We start from the raw sequence: 19,041 nt of genomic DNA on the forward strand, positions 1-19,041 counted from the left end.
GCAAAGTTTACAAACTTCTCACCTCTGACATCTACACAGAGCCACACAGATTCATGAGAGCAGCCTCATTCAGGTAAGCACAACCCGTGCAAAACCAGGCTGCCCATCAATAACAGACCAAGTCCTTCCACTTGCTGTACTTGCACTGATGAATATTTATGCTGGTCATTAGGATACAAAAAGTTGTGACTGGAGGCAGTGTTCTTCTGCCACAGTATTTGCATTTGAACTAAGCTTGTCCCTAGGAGGATGGATGCACTTGTGACACTTTACTCCTTAAACCTTACATATACTCAGTTTTAGCTTCTTTTCCTTCTGTTTAATTAATTAAAAATACACTATTTACATACTGTATGTAACATTTGTGGTGCACTATTTTAACTCTGGCATCTTATTTCACTAACTTCTCTTTCAAACATGCCCTTTTGAATATTGTGATTTCTTTTCTTTCCTTAAATCCTCTTCATTGCCAGCTCATGCCTAAGGACCACCTGCCCACAGTGTCAGAAAAGTGTGAAAACTTGGCCTCAAGAAGTACATATCACCCTAATCAAATTAATAAGCCACTAGTGGCAATACCATGATGAAGGTAGAGATTGGCAAAAGATATCTGTAACACTTATCTGAAATTTTGTTACTTGGCAAGTTTTCTTCTCAGCCAGTAGACTTACTTTAAAAACACTATTTCTTGTTAATAACTAATAAGCAATGTTGCTTCCAAAACAAGTTATACAGCAAGGTGTCTCACTAGGCGCTTGGGACCGTTTAACCTACTTTTCCAATGATATTTTGCATCAATTTGCTTTTCAAGGAAAAAGATACTTTCCTCTTCATTTTCAGGTTTAAAAGCAAAAGCCAGAGAACCTAGGAATGCCAATGTGATAAATTTGTTGATAGGAGGGGAAACCACAACCTTAATTTTTGAGACACTCGCCAATCATGCTGTGACATATGTTGTCATATATGCCTTATTTTGCCAGGGGAAGAGTCTCCATTGCAAACAAATGGCATTTCATCCCATTCCTTTCTGCTGGGATTCTACCTAGACAGTGGAGCAGCTGGAGAACCAGACAGATCTTTCCCTTCACCTGCTTGTTCTCCTGTGCCCAACAACACACACAAGGGCTATAATTCATTGCTTTCTATGCTTCTTCCCTTAGAGTCAGCATTAAATTCCAGCCTTGCTAGCAGGCCCCTGGAAGAGCAGGCAGTGAAAGACTGTTGATAGCCATCAGTGTAGGAGCCAAGACAAGGTTCCACCCACTCCTTGCCTGCAGATCCTAACACCTACCACACAAATAAGAATACAAGCATGGGGATAACTGTGTCAGGCCAATGCCCGCTGGACCTGTCATCAGTGCTGGCCACTGAGCATCGGAAACAGGTGTTTATGGAAAGAGCATAGGGAAGAAATGACCACCTGATACGTTCTCTCCATTTCCAGAAATTGTTGATTTCCAAACTCATTAATTGTCCCTGGTAGAGCTATGCTCCAAGAACAGATCTAATCACTTTCAAAACTGTGTATGCTTCTGGCCTCTGCAATAGCTTCCAGCAACTATTTCCACAATTTACTTATGCATACTATGAAAAAGCATTTATTTTTGTTTGTTTTAAACTCTCCACCTGCAATCTACAAAAGAAAGAAAAGGAGGAGTTTCTATAGTAGGAACATAGAGGCAGGCCACAGTCTTTTCCCTAGATGTACTTCTAGAAGCCTATAAAAGCAAATCCTGACCAAAGGGCGAGAGGCAACATACAGTGGGTGAAAACAGCCAATACTTTAAATGATCAATGATCTGCAATTTTCAAAGCTGCTATAAAGTCACCTGCCTGCTGTGTCTCATCTCCTCTGTGTTGAACTTAGAAAAAACAGTCAACTGTACCACAAGAAAAGAAAAATACCTTTCGTTTCTTGAAGGCTCCTTTGGTACCAGGTACAGCTTCACAAACACGACTGATTGCTTCCCTGAAGAGACAGAAAAAAGTTTTATGTCGAACGTGGGGGTTTCTTCATTATACTTGAAATGCACTGGCAGAGGACAGCTTCGGACCATATTTCTGTTCACAAGTGAGGATAGTCAGCAAGTCAGTTAGCTCTCTTCTCAAGGCAAAAACAGGTGGCATTCAAATTTAGATTACTTCAGTGTGAAGTGGAATACAGTAAATAGTCAATGTTAGTGTAACAAAGAGTATCTTGAGAACTACAAAAGATAAAAAAGTTTTCTTGCACTATTAAAAAGACCTTTTTTCATCATACATCAGAATATTTGTCTTAATACCTTCTTCCATGCCTCATTTTTGTACATTATTAAGCCACAAGGAATCAGATCATAAGACATGTCTTTAATCAACATTGCTTTACACATTTCTTGTAACGTAAGGAACAGTAACTACCATTTTTCTCACTACTATACTATGCACTTTTCCAGTCGGAGCAAAACCACCTGGCTTTGAATAATATCAGAACCCTAAAATATTCCTGGTAATATGCATGTTTTATATGATATAAACTACAAAAGTTTAACTGATTTTTTAATAGAATCTGAATAATTTATTTGTGGCCCTATTTTTACATTGCAAGCAAAATTAATGCCATTAACATTTTGCTTCAGTTTTCCAATACGGCTTCATTCTTCTTTTCATCCTACTCAGGCTGAATGAAAGAATTGCATGTTAAAAATGAATTTGGATTCATAATCTCTCATAGGAGAGTAACTGTGTACTACAAAAACTCTTGAAATCATATTGCTACAAACAAATCTTATAGATCCTTTCAGTATTTAACAACTTATTAACTGAATAATCAATCTGCTCAGTATTTCATATTCACTTCTGTGCATGCAGAGACCTTCCTGTGACCATTAGCTACAAAGTTGTAATAGACCAGTCCCGATAAAGCTGTAAGACTGAATAGTTGCACAGGGATGAGTAAAGGTGACTCCAAACTTTGTTTAACTGTTTTAAATATAGATTGAGACTAACAGCACATTATATTTAGACCTAAAGACATGCAAATTACATGCATTTTATGAAAGAAATAAAAAGCACACACAGAATGGGAGACAATGAGCTACAAGCTAAATAACAGTCAAAATCATCAAAACTTTGAAACATCACCTTGATAAAAAGATAAGTTATTTTAATTGTATGCCATGTGCAGGATGATATTTCAACTACATGTTAAGTGAAAGCACAGGATCAACAAGTGAGTCAGAAGACAAATGTCATATACATATCAGCATTCAACATATAATGGCTCAGCAAACATCACAGATTTATCTGGTTGCAATCAGTAATCACTATATAGTTATGCCTTGGTTGCTTTTACCTAGGGCCCAATCCAAAGTTCAAGTCACCTGAATCACCTGAAAGAATCATATGAATTTATTATATTTGGGTGGTGTGTTGTGGTGGTGGTGGAACAGCCCCTACAGCAGGTTTAAGGTCCTGTCATTCTGAAGAATCATGAGATTTATAGCAAGAGATAGTAAAAAAAGCTTTCAGTCACACAGTCCTTTCATGAGGTCTGGAGGAGAGCTTGTTTGTTCCACAGCTTGTATTTTTCTTTCTTTTTTTCCTTTTTTTCTCCCCAGTTACATCTGGTCATCTATTAAATATGCCTCTCACTACAAACATCTCACAGCTCAGCACTTGTGTTTCGTTCCTGCACTTAACACAATGCTTCTTTGACTCCAAACGAGTGTTTTAGTTAAAATAGCTACTAACTTTTCTTACAGAGCAAGTAAAAATTGCATGGTTTTAAGGAGCAGCCCTGAGGCACCTCTGAAACACCATATGACAAGCATCACATTTTGTGATCATCTTGATACTGAGACATAGGTTTCTCAAATATAATCAGGAAAAAGAAATACTATTCTTCTCCACTAAAAATGCTTTTATTTGATTCAGGAAAAGCAAACAGGCGTTATGTCATACAGAGCTGTCCCCTCAGCCTTGCCACTGAGCTTAAGCTTTTGGTTTCCCATCGCTTTCTCGCACCAAACCAAATCCTTTGCAGGCAATGGGGTGGGAAGTCCAGCTCTGTGGCAGTCCCCAGCCCACTGCTGTCCTTCAGACCCATGCCACTCGCTTCTCCAGGTGTGCCTGAGCTTCCCAGGCATGTTGGCTGCACAGAGGCATCACCAGCACTTCATCCTCTTTGTCTCCTCCCGTGGCCTGATTAGCGCACTGAGATCCGTCATAGGTTTTGCCTCTCACAAAAAGGATTTGTATTTCAGAGATACGAACTGTGCTTGAGGGGTAAATTGCCTGTAAATTCCTCTTTCTTACTATTTGCATCCACCATCTTCTCTCTCTCTAGCAGCAACACGGAGTAGGTAGGAAGAAAAGGCAATTTGCAGGCCACCACACCTGACCAAAAAAAAAAAAAAAAACAACCCACACACATTTACGAGCTTGTTATTTTTCTGGTGCAGGGCTGGGATTTGTAGTGGTTTTTGCCTCTTTTGCCAGCTTCTGATAATCAGACATAAAGCGTGTTACTCAATAGACCCATCTGACTCAAGGACCTTGTTGATCAAAACTGCCACTTGAGTGTAGGAGAGGAAATGCACCAGCTGAAGAGGCTGGAGCCCAGGCCTGAGGGTTGGCAAGGCAACCTCAGTTATTGTGTGTGTGCCCTGCCTCGGCAGAGCCGGCAAAGCATGAAGTATTTGAAAATCTAGAATATATTAATACATCCTCTCGCTCAGTAACAAAGCACTATAGATTTTCCAACCACCTGTCTTCCTTTTAGTAAAATATCTTGGTTTCACCAAACTTGATGTTCCCAAAGTCTGCAGGAAGACTGGAAGTGGAGGGAAGGACCCGAGAAAGGCTGACAGCTTCTTGAGATACAGGTCAGACGAGGCAGGATGTCTGAGTGAAAAACTGACAATTCTTTTGAGTTTGGTTTTTGAAACTCTGTGAATCCTAGATGTGCTCAAGAAACTGCAGGTTTTAAGTTAGCAATGCTTTTGGTGAAAATGCTGGGAACCTCAGAAATTATATTCATAAAGCAGTTCTGGCTCAGCAAGGTCAGAGCAGCCTGGCAGCAACTTTGTGTACCTGCAACAAAAGGCACAGTATTTTTCCCACCTGGGAGTTAAAGAGTCTTAAAGAAGTATCTGATGAAAACTAGAAGAAAAAGGATGGCTGAATATCTGCCACCACACTGATAGGCACTTTTTCCAGGGGAAGGTTCCTGGATCTCTCTGTTCAGAATATTCTAGATCATCGGGGGGTGGTGGAGGATGATCAGGGATGGTCATGTGGAAAAGACATCCTAAAGACTTATTTCCAGTTTGCATTGCCAGACAGCACAGGGCAGACATGAGTTTTTTTTTTTTTTTTCAGAAAATTGAATTTGCAAATGCATCTTCAGCACTAACACCTGAGCCTCAAATTAAGCCCGGAAATAGATACTGCTGCTAGGTTGAGAGTGCTGTTACCCAGCTTGTGCATGCAAACACTTGTGTAAGGAAGACAAAAGCAGAAGTTCTGGACATATCTGCACGGCTAAACAGTTGCACAGAGTTTGGAAAAGTTGGATGCAACTACAATTTCTTCCTTTCCAGTAAGAAAGTTATTCAACATAGACACACATTACACCTTCCTAAGCCACATGCTGTTTCATGAGCTATGCTCAGATAAACACCAGTGTAGAGTTATCTTGATCTCTGGTAAAATTAGCTACTGTGCTGTCTGCAGTAGGGACCACATGCTGAGTTCCAAATCTGTCTGAGTATTTTCTGCCTTGCAGATGGTCATACCATGGAGTCACTTTCTTGGCACACAGGATGTTGTGTATTTTGAATATAACTTCAGCACACAAATGTATCCAGTGAAAAACTACGGATACGTGTTTTCAGAGGCTGACCTATTCTGCTTTAAAGTGACTTGATACTTCTCTGAGACAGAAAAAAAAAGAAGACATTTTGCATTGCCATTTCATTCCATTAAAAAGGCTAATGCCCTGATATTTTTCATAGCTTTAGTCATATTTTACTGTGTTATATGAAGCAGCCCACTCAGGAAGCTCAAATCTGCTCCTCTATGAAACACCATCACATGAAAATACCCTCCCTTCTTGTGCTTTCAATGATTATTTTGGTTGTGATGCTAGGTTTTGTTGTTGCTGTTTTAAATTAATATGATTTAATTGATTAAAAACCAGAATTCTGGAACCCGTATTTCAGGGAAATTACAAGCACATACAAATTACACAGATTTTCTCAACATGTTTGGAAAAAGTATAGCCATCTCAAATATATAGACGAGAAACTGTGACTAGTTTTCAGTCTGAAATGTTTTGCATTATAAAATTTCAAACTACAGATATTCTCTTGTTAACATCTTCTAGTATCTTATAGTTCCCACATTTGTCTTTGGCACCTCCAAAACACAGGGCTTCACAGGTTAAAAAATCAACATTAAAAGGTGAACTCTATAAATGAAAGCATGACATGTCTCAAAAATTTGTACAGAAGGTTTTGAGTTATTTCTTAATAGCATTATATCCCCACCAATTTTGCTGAATAATGTATAAATCATTATCAAGTGTGGTACTACTATTTATTAAAGAGAAAGAAAGTTATACCAAATATAAAAATAACTTGGTTCTGAAAAAAGAAAAAAATGGAGACCAAAAAAACATTTTCAGAAATCTGTTTAATAATTGAAATACTACTTGTTCATTTGCAAAACAGGCAAAACGATCGTGTGCTGTCTGAAGTAGCACAGGCAACAATTCACAAGCTCTCAAGATTTCATGATATTACTGTTTACAGAACTTCAAATGCCAACTGGCAAACTGACCGTGTCTGGAAGATGTATGGCTGAGAAGCAGCCAAGGAACACAGAACAAAGAATGGATGGGGAGGCTGTGTGGCATGGATGCACCCACTGCCCAAATTCAGGGTACCATGGCAGGAGCACCCCTGGAAGGGAGCCCTCCAGAAAGTGGCGCAGAGACCAAGCAATGCCATTTGTTACACCAGCCTGACGGCAGTGGAACCTGTCCTGACTGCACAAGTGAAAGAAAACCTGGAACAAAAGGTGTGTGGAATAAGGAAACATCGGCAGATATGGCACACAAGCTGTTGTCACTTGTAGAGCGAGGAGATGATGACTCCTCCTTTTCTCCCCCTTAGCTCCTCATTTTGTTTCTTGAAATGGAGTTTTTTCACACGTAGAAAATCTACAAGTAGAAAATAAAAGGAAGATGGCCGACTTCATTTTTGGTTTATTGAATAAACTTTATACAGTAAAAGATTAGGCTTTGGCAACTGTTAGACATAGAGTTCCACATGTTATTAGGTATGTAGTACACAATCTGTGTGATGGTTGTTATCCATACACTCCTGCATCTTCACATCAATCTACTAATAGAAATCGATGCACTTGAGAGAACCCTTGCTTCTTCTGCCCCAGAAACTTTTTATCCATTGGTATGCACAATGGCAGCTCTGTTCTCAGTATTTATAGATGATCTAACTTCATGAAATATTTGAGGCAATTTCTGTACAATCTTCACTTTCTTTTGTAACATTAAAGTAAGTTTCAGAAACTCTGTTTCATTCATCAGTCACATAGAAGTCTACGTGATCTTGATGATTTCTTCTAATACAGCAGTTCTGAACAATGAATATTTTTAGAAATGTAGAGAGACACTGTTTATCCAGTAACACACCTTATTTAGATATATCTGTTCACTCTGCATGCACACACAGGCAGATTTCTGCTTAGCAAAACTGGAGCAAACAGATCAAGTTTTTCTTTACAGCTATAATAAATGCATGCCACAAACAGGCAATGCCACAGAGGTAATACAGCTGCTCCTCCACTGCTGAGAACACAGTCGTATATACCTGCAATTAACCTTTATTTAGACTCTGACAATTTTGGTCCAAAACTTGGGGTACCTTTCAAAGAGGAGACCTCTTAAAATATTTGTTGCAGGATTTATGAACATGAGGGTATACAAAACCTTGATGTCGAATGCACACCTACAAAAGCCTTTCTTCTGCATCACCCTTCATCTGTCAAGAGCAAGGTCAATGATAAAAGTGAAAGTGAAGAAAAATGTACTTGGAGGTTTAGATCTGTTGGGTAGCTCCAATCCTTTAAAGTCTTTTGTGACATTCAGACCTGACTCAGGCTGGTCTTCAGTTGTTGACTCTAGTAGTGTTCAGGGAGATGGAGAGAAAAAAACTGTCTTCCGTTGCTAAATCAGGATCATACTAACCTCCAAACTGGGTCCAGCCTCATGTCATCTACTCAAAAAGTAGCCCATAGCAGGTATTTCAAAGGAAGGCCTAGGAAACCTTACAGAAGTAAAATGAAAAAATTCAGTCTAATCAATATTCTTCTCTAATCCCTAATTGGCTTCACGTCCAAAGCAGGACTTCAGAGATAGATATCTTCCAAAACCTCTTTTTATCAGAGAATTAAAGTTCTAACACTGCCCTTTTGAATAACCCCATAAGATATATGACATTTTATAAATATACAAACTATATTTGCTAAAAAGGACTGTCCAGTGGTGATGAACTGTGTGGTGTGATTGGACATGTCATATGAAACACACTCAAATTCCTTATGCCTTCTTTTCTCTGTGTAATCAAACTGCTAGGTGCTCTTAGCGGAAGAAGTTGAGAGGGTCTCTGTTTCCAAGGTCCCAGGCAGTTGTTAACTTTGCCTTGTGATTTGCATTTAAAACAATTTAAGACCACTCTGTCTCAGTCCTTCTGCTCCTGCAGAACCAACTGCAGTCATCAGATTTCTGAAAACTCAGCCTACAGGTGTACCAAAACTGCTTTCCTGATGATTTGGCTTTCAAGTCTCCACCTTTCCCATCCTCTGAGAGGCTCTTTGATTTCTCAAAAAGGCAAGTGGAATTGGGGGAGCTCAATGAATTATTCTAACTCAGGTTTTGCATGACCATATATTAGTTGAATTAATCCAAATACTATCCAACATTTTCTCCACTAATTCTACATTGAAAATGAAAGATTTCAAGTTAAACATAGAAAGCTCTATTTATTCTAACCCATTTCTGTGCTAACAACAGCTAAACTAGCACATGTAAATTATTCTGACAGTATCAGGGACTATAGCTGTCATTGCCCCACACAGAGGTGTGATGTATGAATTATAAGGATGCCCCCATCCACTTTTGGGAATCCTGCTTCCTGGGAAACTAAGCACTAGTCAGCACCCTCTCCGTCCTAGAGCTTTGGCTCTGAAGTAACTGCGCATAAGGAAAGGAGATTCTCATTCACACTGTTTCCTGCACAGAGCTGTGTATCCAGGCTGTGGTGTGGCTGTGCCACCCCCTAGGCACCATCCCCTAAGCACAACTCCACATCCAGGGTTCACATAGCAGAAAGCAGTGGTGAACCACACTCACCTTCTAAGTGAGACAGCATGTTAAGGAGGAGACTGAATACAGAACTCACTGCAGATAACACGTTACCTATCCGCCTTCAAAAATAACAGAGGAAAACATTCTTCCTTTTCATTGTCTTCCATCCTTTTTTCAGTGATGCTTGCTGACAGTGAATGTCTGCAAAAAAATACAGATTCAGTTGAAAGAAACTGAACTTCAACTGAACTTCATCCATATTGTTTAGCATTGGACTTGAACCCAGCTCTAAAATTTGGATTTCCATCATCTCCCCTCCAGAAGCTTGCAATACTAGCATAAATGGATTTAGTTTTCACAATTAATAGTCTAGGCCCCAAATTTGGAGAGAAATCTCTTTCAAATTGTTCAGCCCACCAGCGTTCCTGGAGACAACTGGGATCAGAGTGCAGATTTGGGTCCACTGCCGATACAAAGTATTTTGGTCCTCTGATCTAATTGCTATTAACACAACATGCAATATAATGTTTTACTCAGCACAGGAAGGTGTGACTTTCTGAAGCTGCATGCAGCAAACTGATGGCATTCAAAAACATAAAGCCAAATACTGCTGTACAATGAACAGTGCATGTAACAGTATTTTAATTCAGTCCAGTGCATAACTATACTCATGCATTCAGCACAGTAGCGAATACTCATTACACTACAACAGATTCAACAACAAGCATGCAAACATATTATATGAACTGCAAACATGGCACATGATGCAAAAGAATGTTACCTGATTATTTTTTTTTTTTTTACAAACAGCCTGAGGGCAGAAAGGGTTTGGCCACACAAGCTTAAGAGTGGCTCCATTCTGTGACGATGATGGTAGGTTTCAGATGAACTTAGGATCACTTGCCACCTGCTCAGTAATCTCGCCTGCTAGCCCTCCTGCTCCTCTGCTATCTTGAAAATTAAGTGCTTCTGTTTGTCTTGCTGCTCAAGAATGTTATCCTGACTTCACATGTGTTACAAGAATTATCATTGGATAATTAATAATGCAATAGGTGGATTCAGCTGGCTTTTATTTATCAGTATGCATAACTGCTGACCTTTGTCTTGCACATCCATTTATTTACTCAATAATTCACATGACATTACATTCATTACACAAAAGAATAAACACAACACAACTGATTAATACTACTCTAGTTCTCCTGTTTCTCCTGCAGTGGAAGAATCTTGAGACTCATATTCGTAATGATAAATGGGAAAATCTGTTATAAATTGTACATAGCTGTTCATTTTTCCTCAAATCAAATCCAAAATCAGAATAACAATACCTTTTGTCAGGCACCACAATGGTTGTTAAGATCTGATGAAGAGTATGACAAGTGCTTGCTCACTGATTTCACATGAAGATAAATGTATTGCTGCAAGTTCTAACATTTTAATTTACAAAAAGTGAAAAAGCAAAACCAAAACAAGTCACAGGCCAGGTACAACAGTGTTAGACGGCACAGGTTGATGTTTCCCATGACCACGACAAGGAGAATACACTGCTGATCAAACTCTTTATGCTGGAGCCTCAATACATTTCCTGGATTCGAAGTCACAGCTCTTCACTGGTGAGACTGGTCCATGCATACACACCGATGTATACACTTTCCCATTGTATTAATTATAACAGCTGAGATTTTCAAAGCCATTCAAAATATCCAGACAAGGTTTTCCCATTAACTTCTTGTTTCAAATAGGTATCTAATTCACTAGATGATTGGAAATGTTAGGCAAATTTTTAAGTAATTTCTAAATGTTCACCCAGTGATTTAAGTGCCCTTTACAAGCACTAATTAATTTAATTACACTGTTATCTGTGACTGGGGCCAATGGTTTCTCCAAAATAACACCCACTGTTTGCAGCAGAGCCAGAGACTACACACCTCACCCTCCCATGACTGAGACACAAAAGATTTTTATTCTTCTATGAATTGGTGCTGTTCATCTTACATTGGATTTTGTTCCTCTTCGGGGCTAGCAGAGAGATAAAGTGATATATGCAACAACCAGAAGACAGAAAAAGGGCAAACATAGGATTCCTATGTTTGAACTCTGCAACGTGGAGGAAAAGCAAGAGTAAGGAGGCAGCATGGACAGGGATGTGATGCTGAGTGACAAAAGGAGTAAGTGCTTGTTTATGTCAAGCACGATGCACTCTTTTTAGGAAGAAATGCATTCAGACTTCCACACTGAATCCGGTAACTTGGTTCACCTTTTCTAACTGTCTTTTAGTTGTGCTTAGTAAATACTGCCAGAAGTCATACTGGCCCAAGACAGATAATTTTCTTCTATTACTGTTTTTGCACGGTCTTAGAAAAAAATAATGAATTAAAGAGGTGTAACACATGCAGTAGGATCAGTTTGTAATGATGAGTCTGAAAGAGATCAGAGCTGCTTTGACATCTGTTTCTCCAGTTATAGGAAACAGCACAGAGAAGTTTACACAGCACCACAGGCAGAAAAGCTTTGACTGCAGCTATGGATCTGGGTTCCTCAGCTGGAGCAGTCACAGCTCACATTACTGGATTTACAGACCCAAGCCTCAGCTGAACTCCATCATAAGCCACTAGGTTATGAGAACAGTTTTCTTACTGGTGGCAGACTGCAGAGAAATCAGCAAAGGACATGGCTAAATATAAATTTATGACAAAGTAGATATAAATGTAACTGACATTGATTTTGATTTTATTTGTAATCAAAGGGCTGCACCGATCGTTTGGTGATAGGCATCTTCTTAAGAGGGAATTGGTACCCATAATATCAGAACAGCTTTATTAATTCAGTACATACCTTGAGGTCTGTGCTATGTTTCTTAATGCACATGAGCAAACTAATCAGCAAATGTGAATTTTAATAATTCCTTAATGATATTTTTTTAATAAAGAATAGGCTTGTCTACAAAATGCTACATGACAAAGGATGGCAAAGACTGTTTCCTGTGCATGCTTAAAACTTAAAACATGGCATGGGAATTTCCAGAACCACATGAATTAATGAGATGCAGATTAAGATGCTAAATCCTGATTCAAAAGTCACCTAAAAACTCCTACTTTCAAAAAAGCTTTATATTAGGAACTACACAATCAGAACGATGACTTAAGGAGTCTTCATTGGTTTATGATAAACAGAAAATTGCAAATGCAAAATAACAAGCAAAACAGGAAGATGTGGCTTCCTGCTTGAAAAAATATCCTGTGTTCTACCTGTGGTCAGAGGAAGATGAGCCAAGAAAATGCTCACCATGTAGTCAAATACGCTATAATTTCAACAGCAGAAAATATAATTCCAAGTCTGTTCCACAGTAAAAGCCAAGAATCATTTTTGTATTTAAAGAACTATAAGGCAAAGACACCTTTTTGTGCAGACCATATTGCTTTAGATCAGCAAACACACTTAAGTATTAATGGCAGAGTTGTGTCTTTAAGCTAGACAATAAGCAAAGTGCAACACTATTCCAACGAAGACATATAGTGAAAGAGACTGCAGGAAAATAAGGCCAAATTTGGTTCACCTTCAGGTATAAAATACAAAACCAATAACTATCACAACTGTTTTATAAGCCAGTGTCATTCAGCTTCCATGTGGTAAACACAAATATGCCACCTGCACTGGAACTAGAAGTCTGCTTAGACATGAAATAATTTTAAAAGGTCACTTCTGCAAATATCACAGAAATGTACATGATGAGTTTAAAAAAGTACAGTAGGAAAATTCTCAAATGCCTCTAAGGTCTGCAATGCCTGAATACCAGAATTCTGTCATTTACCTGTCCTTGTGCTTTTACACCCCTCATCAACACAGTATCTTGACAAATTAATGATTAACATTTTGTGAGGAATCACAGGGTCAAATTCAAAGTTGCTGTATGCAAGTGTAACTCAAAATCAATGAATACAGACCATACAATCAGTATCCAAGACTAAAAATAAGTAATTTTTCTCATTTAATAAATACTTAGTTGTCTAGGTATGACAAATGGCTCATAACAGACCATTAGCAACTGTAAGACACCTCAAAGAGCTGAAATCCAAGCACTGTATCCAGTCATATCACTTTGTATGTGTTCCTTTAGAAAGGATTACTTCATTATTTTGATGCCAGAATTTGAAAATGCAGTATCCAGTTGCTAGAAGATATCAGTGCCACAGTCCTCTGAAACCAATGAGCTCAGCTTTTCAAGTGAAAACCCTGGAAAACACTACGTCCTGCAGTTCCCAGAAAATAGTCTCCTGGAAATAATATGATTCATGCATACTTCTTAAGACAGTGCTGTACTTCTGTATCGCTCCTAAAAAAAAAACCTTCACAGGCTTCAAAAAATTGTAATAAGAACATAATACAAGCTTAATGTTTCTTACATACAGACCAGAAAAGACAACATTCTTTCATTTGTCTCTGACATCATTATGATGATATCTTTCTATTTATATCCTTTTTATGGCCAGTTTATAATTTGACATATTTTCATGAGAAATTACTACAAAAACCTTTAAATATGCAGCTCCAAAACAGCTTCCTAGATTCATTTTGACAAATGCATTGCAGATTTTAAACATATTCTAATTATTGCTGCCTTAAATGTCATGAAATTGGTACCCAAATAAGTGCCTTATTTGGCATAACAAATGGCAAACGTTTTCTAATGCAGTTCCTGGCACATCAAAAGACCACAAAGCCTGTAAGCCCCACTGGAGCTATATTAATACCAGATGAGAGATGTACCTGTAAAAGCAAAATTAAAAAGTAGACTTACAGTATCCAAGCGTTATTTACTACATGTTTTGCCAGTTTCCTGGCCTTCCATCTTTGGGGAAACAATCCAGAAGTTACTTTAAAAAACATTCTTGTACAAAGTCTTACCTTGCAATCTGTGTTCTAGTATTGAAGTCAAGAGATCTCATTGAGCGTAAGACTTCTATACACCCCAAGTACTGTAAGGAAAAAGAAATAGTTGGAAAACACATTATAATTATTGAGTTCTAGGAGAAAGTGCAGATAACCATTAAAAGGTATTGTACAATTCTTATTTTTACATTTGATTTATCCTATGTGTCAGGTAGGTTTTTATGTTTATCATAGATTTATTCCATAAACATTTCATTTAAGTGTCAAATTTGGTTCAATCTGTCTTTCTATGTTTAATCTGATCAGTGTAATACACCTAGTTCATAATGTGCTGCTGTGCATTTTAATTTTCCTCCATCCTAGTTGTTCCATTTTAGATATAAAGCTGATCAAATTTTTAAAGTAATAGTAATGAAAAAGGAAGTGTGGTATAGCAAATTAATCTAGCACTGGTTAGTAGGAAAATCTTATTAAAGAGGGAGAGAACTAAGCTTCATCAGTACAGGAAAAAAAAAAAAGGTAAATTCTTGCAAGGAAAGCTGAAAAGTGCACCAGCAATTAAAAAATAATTCCTTAAAAAACAGCTCAGGGATAGATGTGTTTTAATATTTTCATTAATAATACTAGTATAAAGATATAGGAAAGCACTAACAAAATATATTAATAACCCATGCTAGGAGATGGCTTCAACTGGGTCAGACCAGACTTATTGACCCAGTTTTCTGCCCTGCATCTCCATGAAAGAGAGGGAGTATTGTTAGAAAATAGGTTAAAATATGACAGTATCTATCACACGAGTGAGAAAAACTCAGGTGAATCTTCTGGCCTCAATTCCAAAAGTGGGCATAATTCGCATGTGCTAAAGTTTACATGCAGCTATAGCTCTCATCAGATATTTGGATAGTGGGTTTGTACAAGTCAACTCATGCCTGGCACATCCCATGGCAGTTGCTTTGCATGTAGGTTAAGTACTCAGCCACACTCCTGACTTTTGAAAGTCAGAAGAAACAGGGATGAGTCTTTACATAATAAGCCTGTTAATGCTGTCCTAGCATTGTTGTTTTATATCAGCTTTTATACCAGTTTTAATATCTATTTGCAGTGTAATGCAAACTATTTGGGTATGAAACTGGTGCAAAAAAATCAAGTGAGGCCATCACTTTGTGTCTATTTGGGAATTTTATTTATTTTTTTAAAATTATCTTTTGATTAGAAATTACTATATTAGAATCTAGAATTTCAGCAATGCTTTTTCTGCAGAAACATCCATGTCACAAACTGTGTACAAGCTGAGAGAGTATCTAGTTTAGTTTCACATATCCATTATTATTTAATTTATTGCTATCAAATGTTACAAAGTCATTAGACCACTGTATAAACTGAACTAGAATATCAAGTGACTCCTATTCATTAAATTGCTCTACCTTGGATTATAATAGCCCACAATTCCTGGAAAGAGTTGTTTTAAGATCCATTTCCTAGACTTTTTTAGAAATGTCCTGCAAGCTATCTTATGTTTTTTTGAAAGCTTGTAAAATTCACATGGAAAATATCTCCTGGCACATAGACCTTTCAAGCTAAGGTCATACTCTCAAGTCATTTAGGTTATCATCACTCTTCTATCAGTGGAAAATTATTTAACCCTTGTAGCTTGTTACAGGTAGATTCCTTTTTTACATATACTTCTGTCTGAGTACTTAAAGCATCCAGAACATTTCCATGCTCTGATGCAGGAAGTTAAGCTATTAACTGTATTTTTAAGTATCTCAGAGGGTGAATTGATTTACTTGGAGATCAAGTTCGTTAAACATCAATTGAGATAATCAGCTGAAGTCAGTTAAATCATGCCAACATATAGCAATGAAAGATGTTTTCCTATACTCTTTTTGTGTCATTTTGTTTTAGTTCTAGGATGCTTTTATACACAATTTTTTCCAAATATTTATTTCATGTGAGACATTTGTGTAATTAAATATGCTGTCGATGGTATAACTATTCAAAGGTATCCAAGTGATTTTTTGCTACAGAAATGCTTGGTTTTCATTATTTCATCAACTTGTTCATTTAGACCACTCAATACTAAAATCCTCTTGGATTTCACTTGTTCCTTCACTTATCTATCTTTGCCACAAGTCTTTTAAAGCAAAGTAATTGTACACTTTTGAGAACCAGGTCCAACATTTTAGAAGCGAACTCTGGAAGGTAGTTTGACAAGTACATGCAGGCGTGCAAGTAAATACACAAACACATGTGCACACAAGTCACTGTTGGAATAAACACACAAATAATTAGACAAATACCCATAAACATACTTAGAAGGCGTGCATTTAGACTCCTTTGAGTCATACTACCTGATCTGCATTAACAAAAGTAGAGACAAAACCAGACTGAAGGAAGGTCAGATGGAAAAGTTATCCTGTACTTTTTTTATGTTTAGCATGGAGACAATTGAACACAACATAGTAAGGCTTGCAGTATTCCTGACTGATCAAGGCAAAGATGGCAACTGATTTTCTGGGATAAGAGATGTGAACACTTAATCACCACGGCATGTTTTCAAGTAACAAAATTACTATAAAAACTGACATTCAAAAGGTCCAAAGGCCAGCTACAGGGACATATAACTCACCTACTGCTATGCTTCAATTATTCCCCAAGACCAACATTGCTCTCTAAAAATATCCATTTGAAGTACATCCTGACAAGGATCCACAGAAAGAAGACATACAACCAAGATAGCAAGTAAATAAATTATTCATTTATTTCAATAAATAAATATCCTGATTAAAAATAAATGCTATCTTTTGCTTTAGGCATTCCATGAAACATTCAAAATACAGTTATAAAACAGTCCACTTCTAAAAAAGCTCCGCTCCACCCAGCACTTATTGTATATTTTAACCAATCAGCCACTGTGCACTGTGATATTTATGAGCTACCACGAGCATCCTCCCTCTCGTTGCTCAGGAAAAGAATATAATGAGATACAGCCCACTTTGAAGAATGAAAATTTGAGACTACCAATTCATAACTCTCTCAGATAACATTCTGCTTTCTGTCTACTTTCTGATATTTGAATGGGTTTGCAGATTGTATACCTTCATTGAATGGTGCTATGACCTGAGGAAGAAGTCTCTCATATGAATAAATAACTTCCTATTCAGAGGTTTTCAATTCATAACTAGTACTTTGCACGCTAAACAGCACCTTACAGGAGTATGATGTAAATCTAAAAGCAAAGCGACGCATACTCCTGGGACTATACCTCTCTCATTGCATGACATTCCAACATCTTTACTATTTATATTTTTTCCAGATAAATGTAAGAGCAGGACATATATCCTAGGTTTCTCGTTTGTCTCATATGTGAAGATTTTCTCCATATTCCCTAAAATATCTCTGCCTTCTCTATGACACAATCAAAAAATGTTGTTTAACAACTAACATTTTTTACTGTACCCTGTGTAAGAAAAGGTATCGCATTCACCCAACTTTTGTCAGAAACAGACAGTTCAACACAGGAGCACTGGGTGCATTCATATACTTGGAATGAAAAGGCAAATGAAGGTCGTCGCTCTTAGAGATGCCTTTTGCCCCACAAACACGAACAATCTTGTTCAGCATTTCCTAACAAGCTCGTTCAAAGCACCAAGTTACTGGAAGAAATATTCCATTTTTTGACTCAGAAGCTTGTAGTAACAACAGCAACAAGTATCTTTATAAAAACGGAGCAAGATGTAGCCCCATACATACTGCAGCAGTTCAAACTAGGAGTGACAAATGCTTGAATACTTGAACACCTGAACAACATAGGGACCTCTGATAGCCGATGAGTGTCTGCCCAGAACACAGGTAGCAGGAAGATCTGCCCATCATCCATTCCCAAATAAAATGACTCTTAATCTCTAAATCTGAACTAATGGAGTATCATTAGCTCAGCAAAATTGCATGGGTATTTGTATCAAATTAAGATAGACTGGTTTTAATCTGTGTAACCAGATGCCCATCATCAAATCTGAGTGGTTCATAACATTGCAGATTGTACCTGCAACACACAGAGCCTCATGCAAGTTATGTAAGGGATAACATGGTTACATCAGCAAACAAACATGCACTTCCATTGTTAGCCAAAGATTAGCCAGTGCTTTCAAACATTGATGTATCTGAAATCTGCCCTAATGTTGCACAGCTGCTGCTAACGGCCTGGGGGCTCAAAAAATAGATTCAGATACCCAGGGTTCTGGGTGGTGTATGTAGCTACAATTTTTGAAAACAGAAATCTCTGAAACATAAGATACCCTGTAACAAAGTGGTTGATTCACTGCAAGTTTCTAACTCACACGCTTAGGTAGCAAGTATGCAAAAGCGAATATAGTTTTACTTGCCACATCTGTTCTTCATGTGTATCTCAAGTCATATTCCTACATTTTTAGGATTTCTCTATTGGGGGTGTTATTTGTTTTTGTGGTTGATTGGTTTGTTTGTTTTGCATTTTATTCTTGTTAGCCAAAGAGCTAGTCCAGAATTAAAGTATGCCATGAAAGTAAACAAGTAGTTAGTATGAATTGACTAGTGCTAGTTAATTTCAGTTGACGACTCCCTTATTTAAAAACAAGAACTTTTATTTCAAATTTCAATTATGTTGCTTCTGTTGCAAAATACATTTATTTATGTATCAAAATAGCAGTTCCTCCTAATTTCAGATATTATCAACAGTCAAAGGGGCTTGTGAAATGAGCACTAAGAGTTTGACAATGTTCCGCAATACTTACAGCTTACTTTCA

At 37.6% G+C, this 19,041-nt stretch overlaps 1 protein-coding gene across 4 annotated transcripts in view; it reads right to left on the minus strand.

Annotated features, from left to right (window-relative positions):
• Positions 1–19,041, minus strand: part of SHC3 (SHC adaptor protein 3) — a 59,276-nt gene that overhangs the window by 22,378 nt on the left and 17,857 nt on the right. For 3 of the 4 annotated variants that reach the window (XM_071802048.1, XM_071802047.1, XM_071802046.1), the window contains 3 exons: positions 14,273–14,343; positions 9,479–9,568; positions 1,906–1,969 (listed from right to left, as the gene is read on the minus strand). In XM_071802048.1, coding sequence (XP_071658149.1) covers positions 1,906–1,969; positions 9,479–9,568; positions 14,273–14,343 — 225 coding nt within the window. The remainder of the gene's footprint in view (positions 1–1,905; positions 1,970–9,478; positions 9,569–14,272; positions 14,344–19,041) is intronic. The other variant, XM_065860792.2, reaches the window with a different exon arrangement.

This window comes from Patagioenas fasciata, chromosome Z (genome assembly GCF_037038585.1).
Source record: "Patagioenas fasciata isolate bPatFas1 chromosome Z, bPatFas1.hap1, whole genome shotgun sequence".
Classification (NCBI taxonomy): Eukaryota; Metazoa; Chordata; class Aves; order Columbiformes; family Columbidae; genus Patagioenas; species Patagioenas fasciata.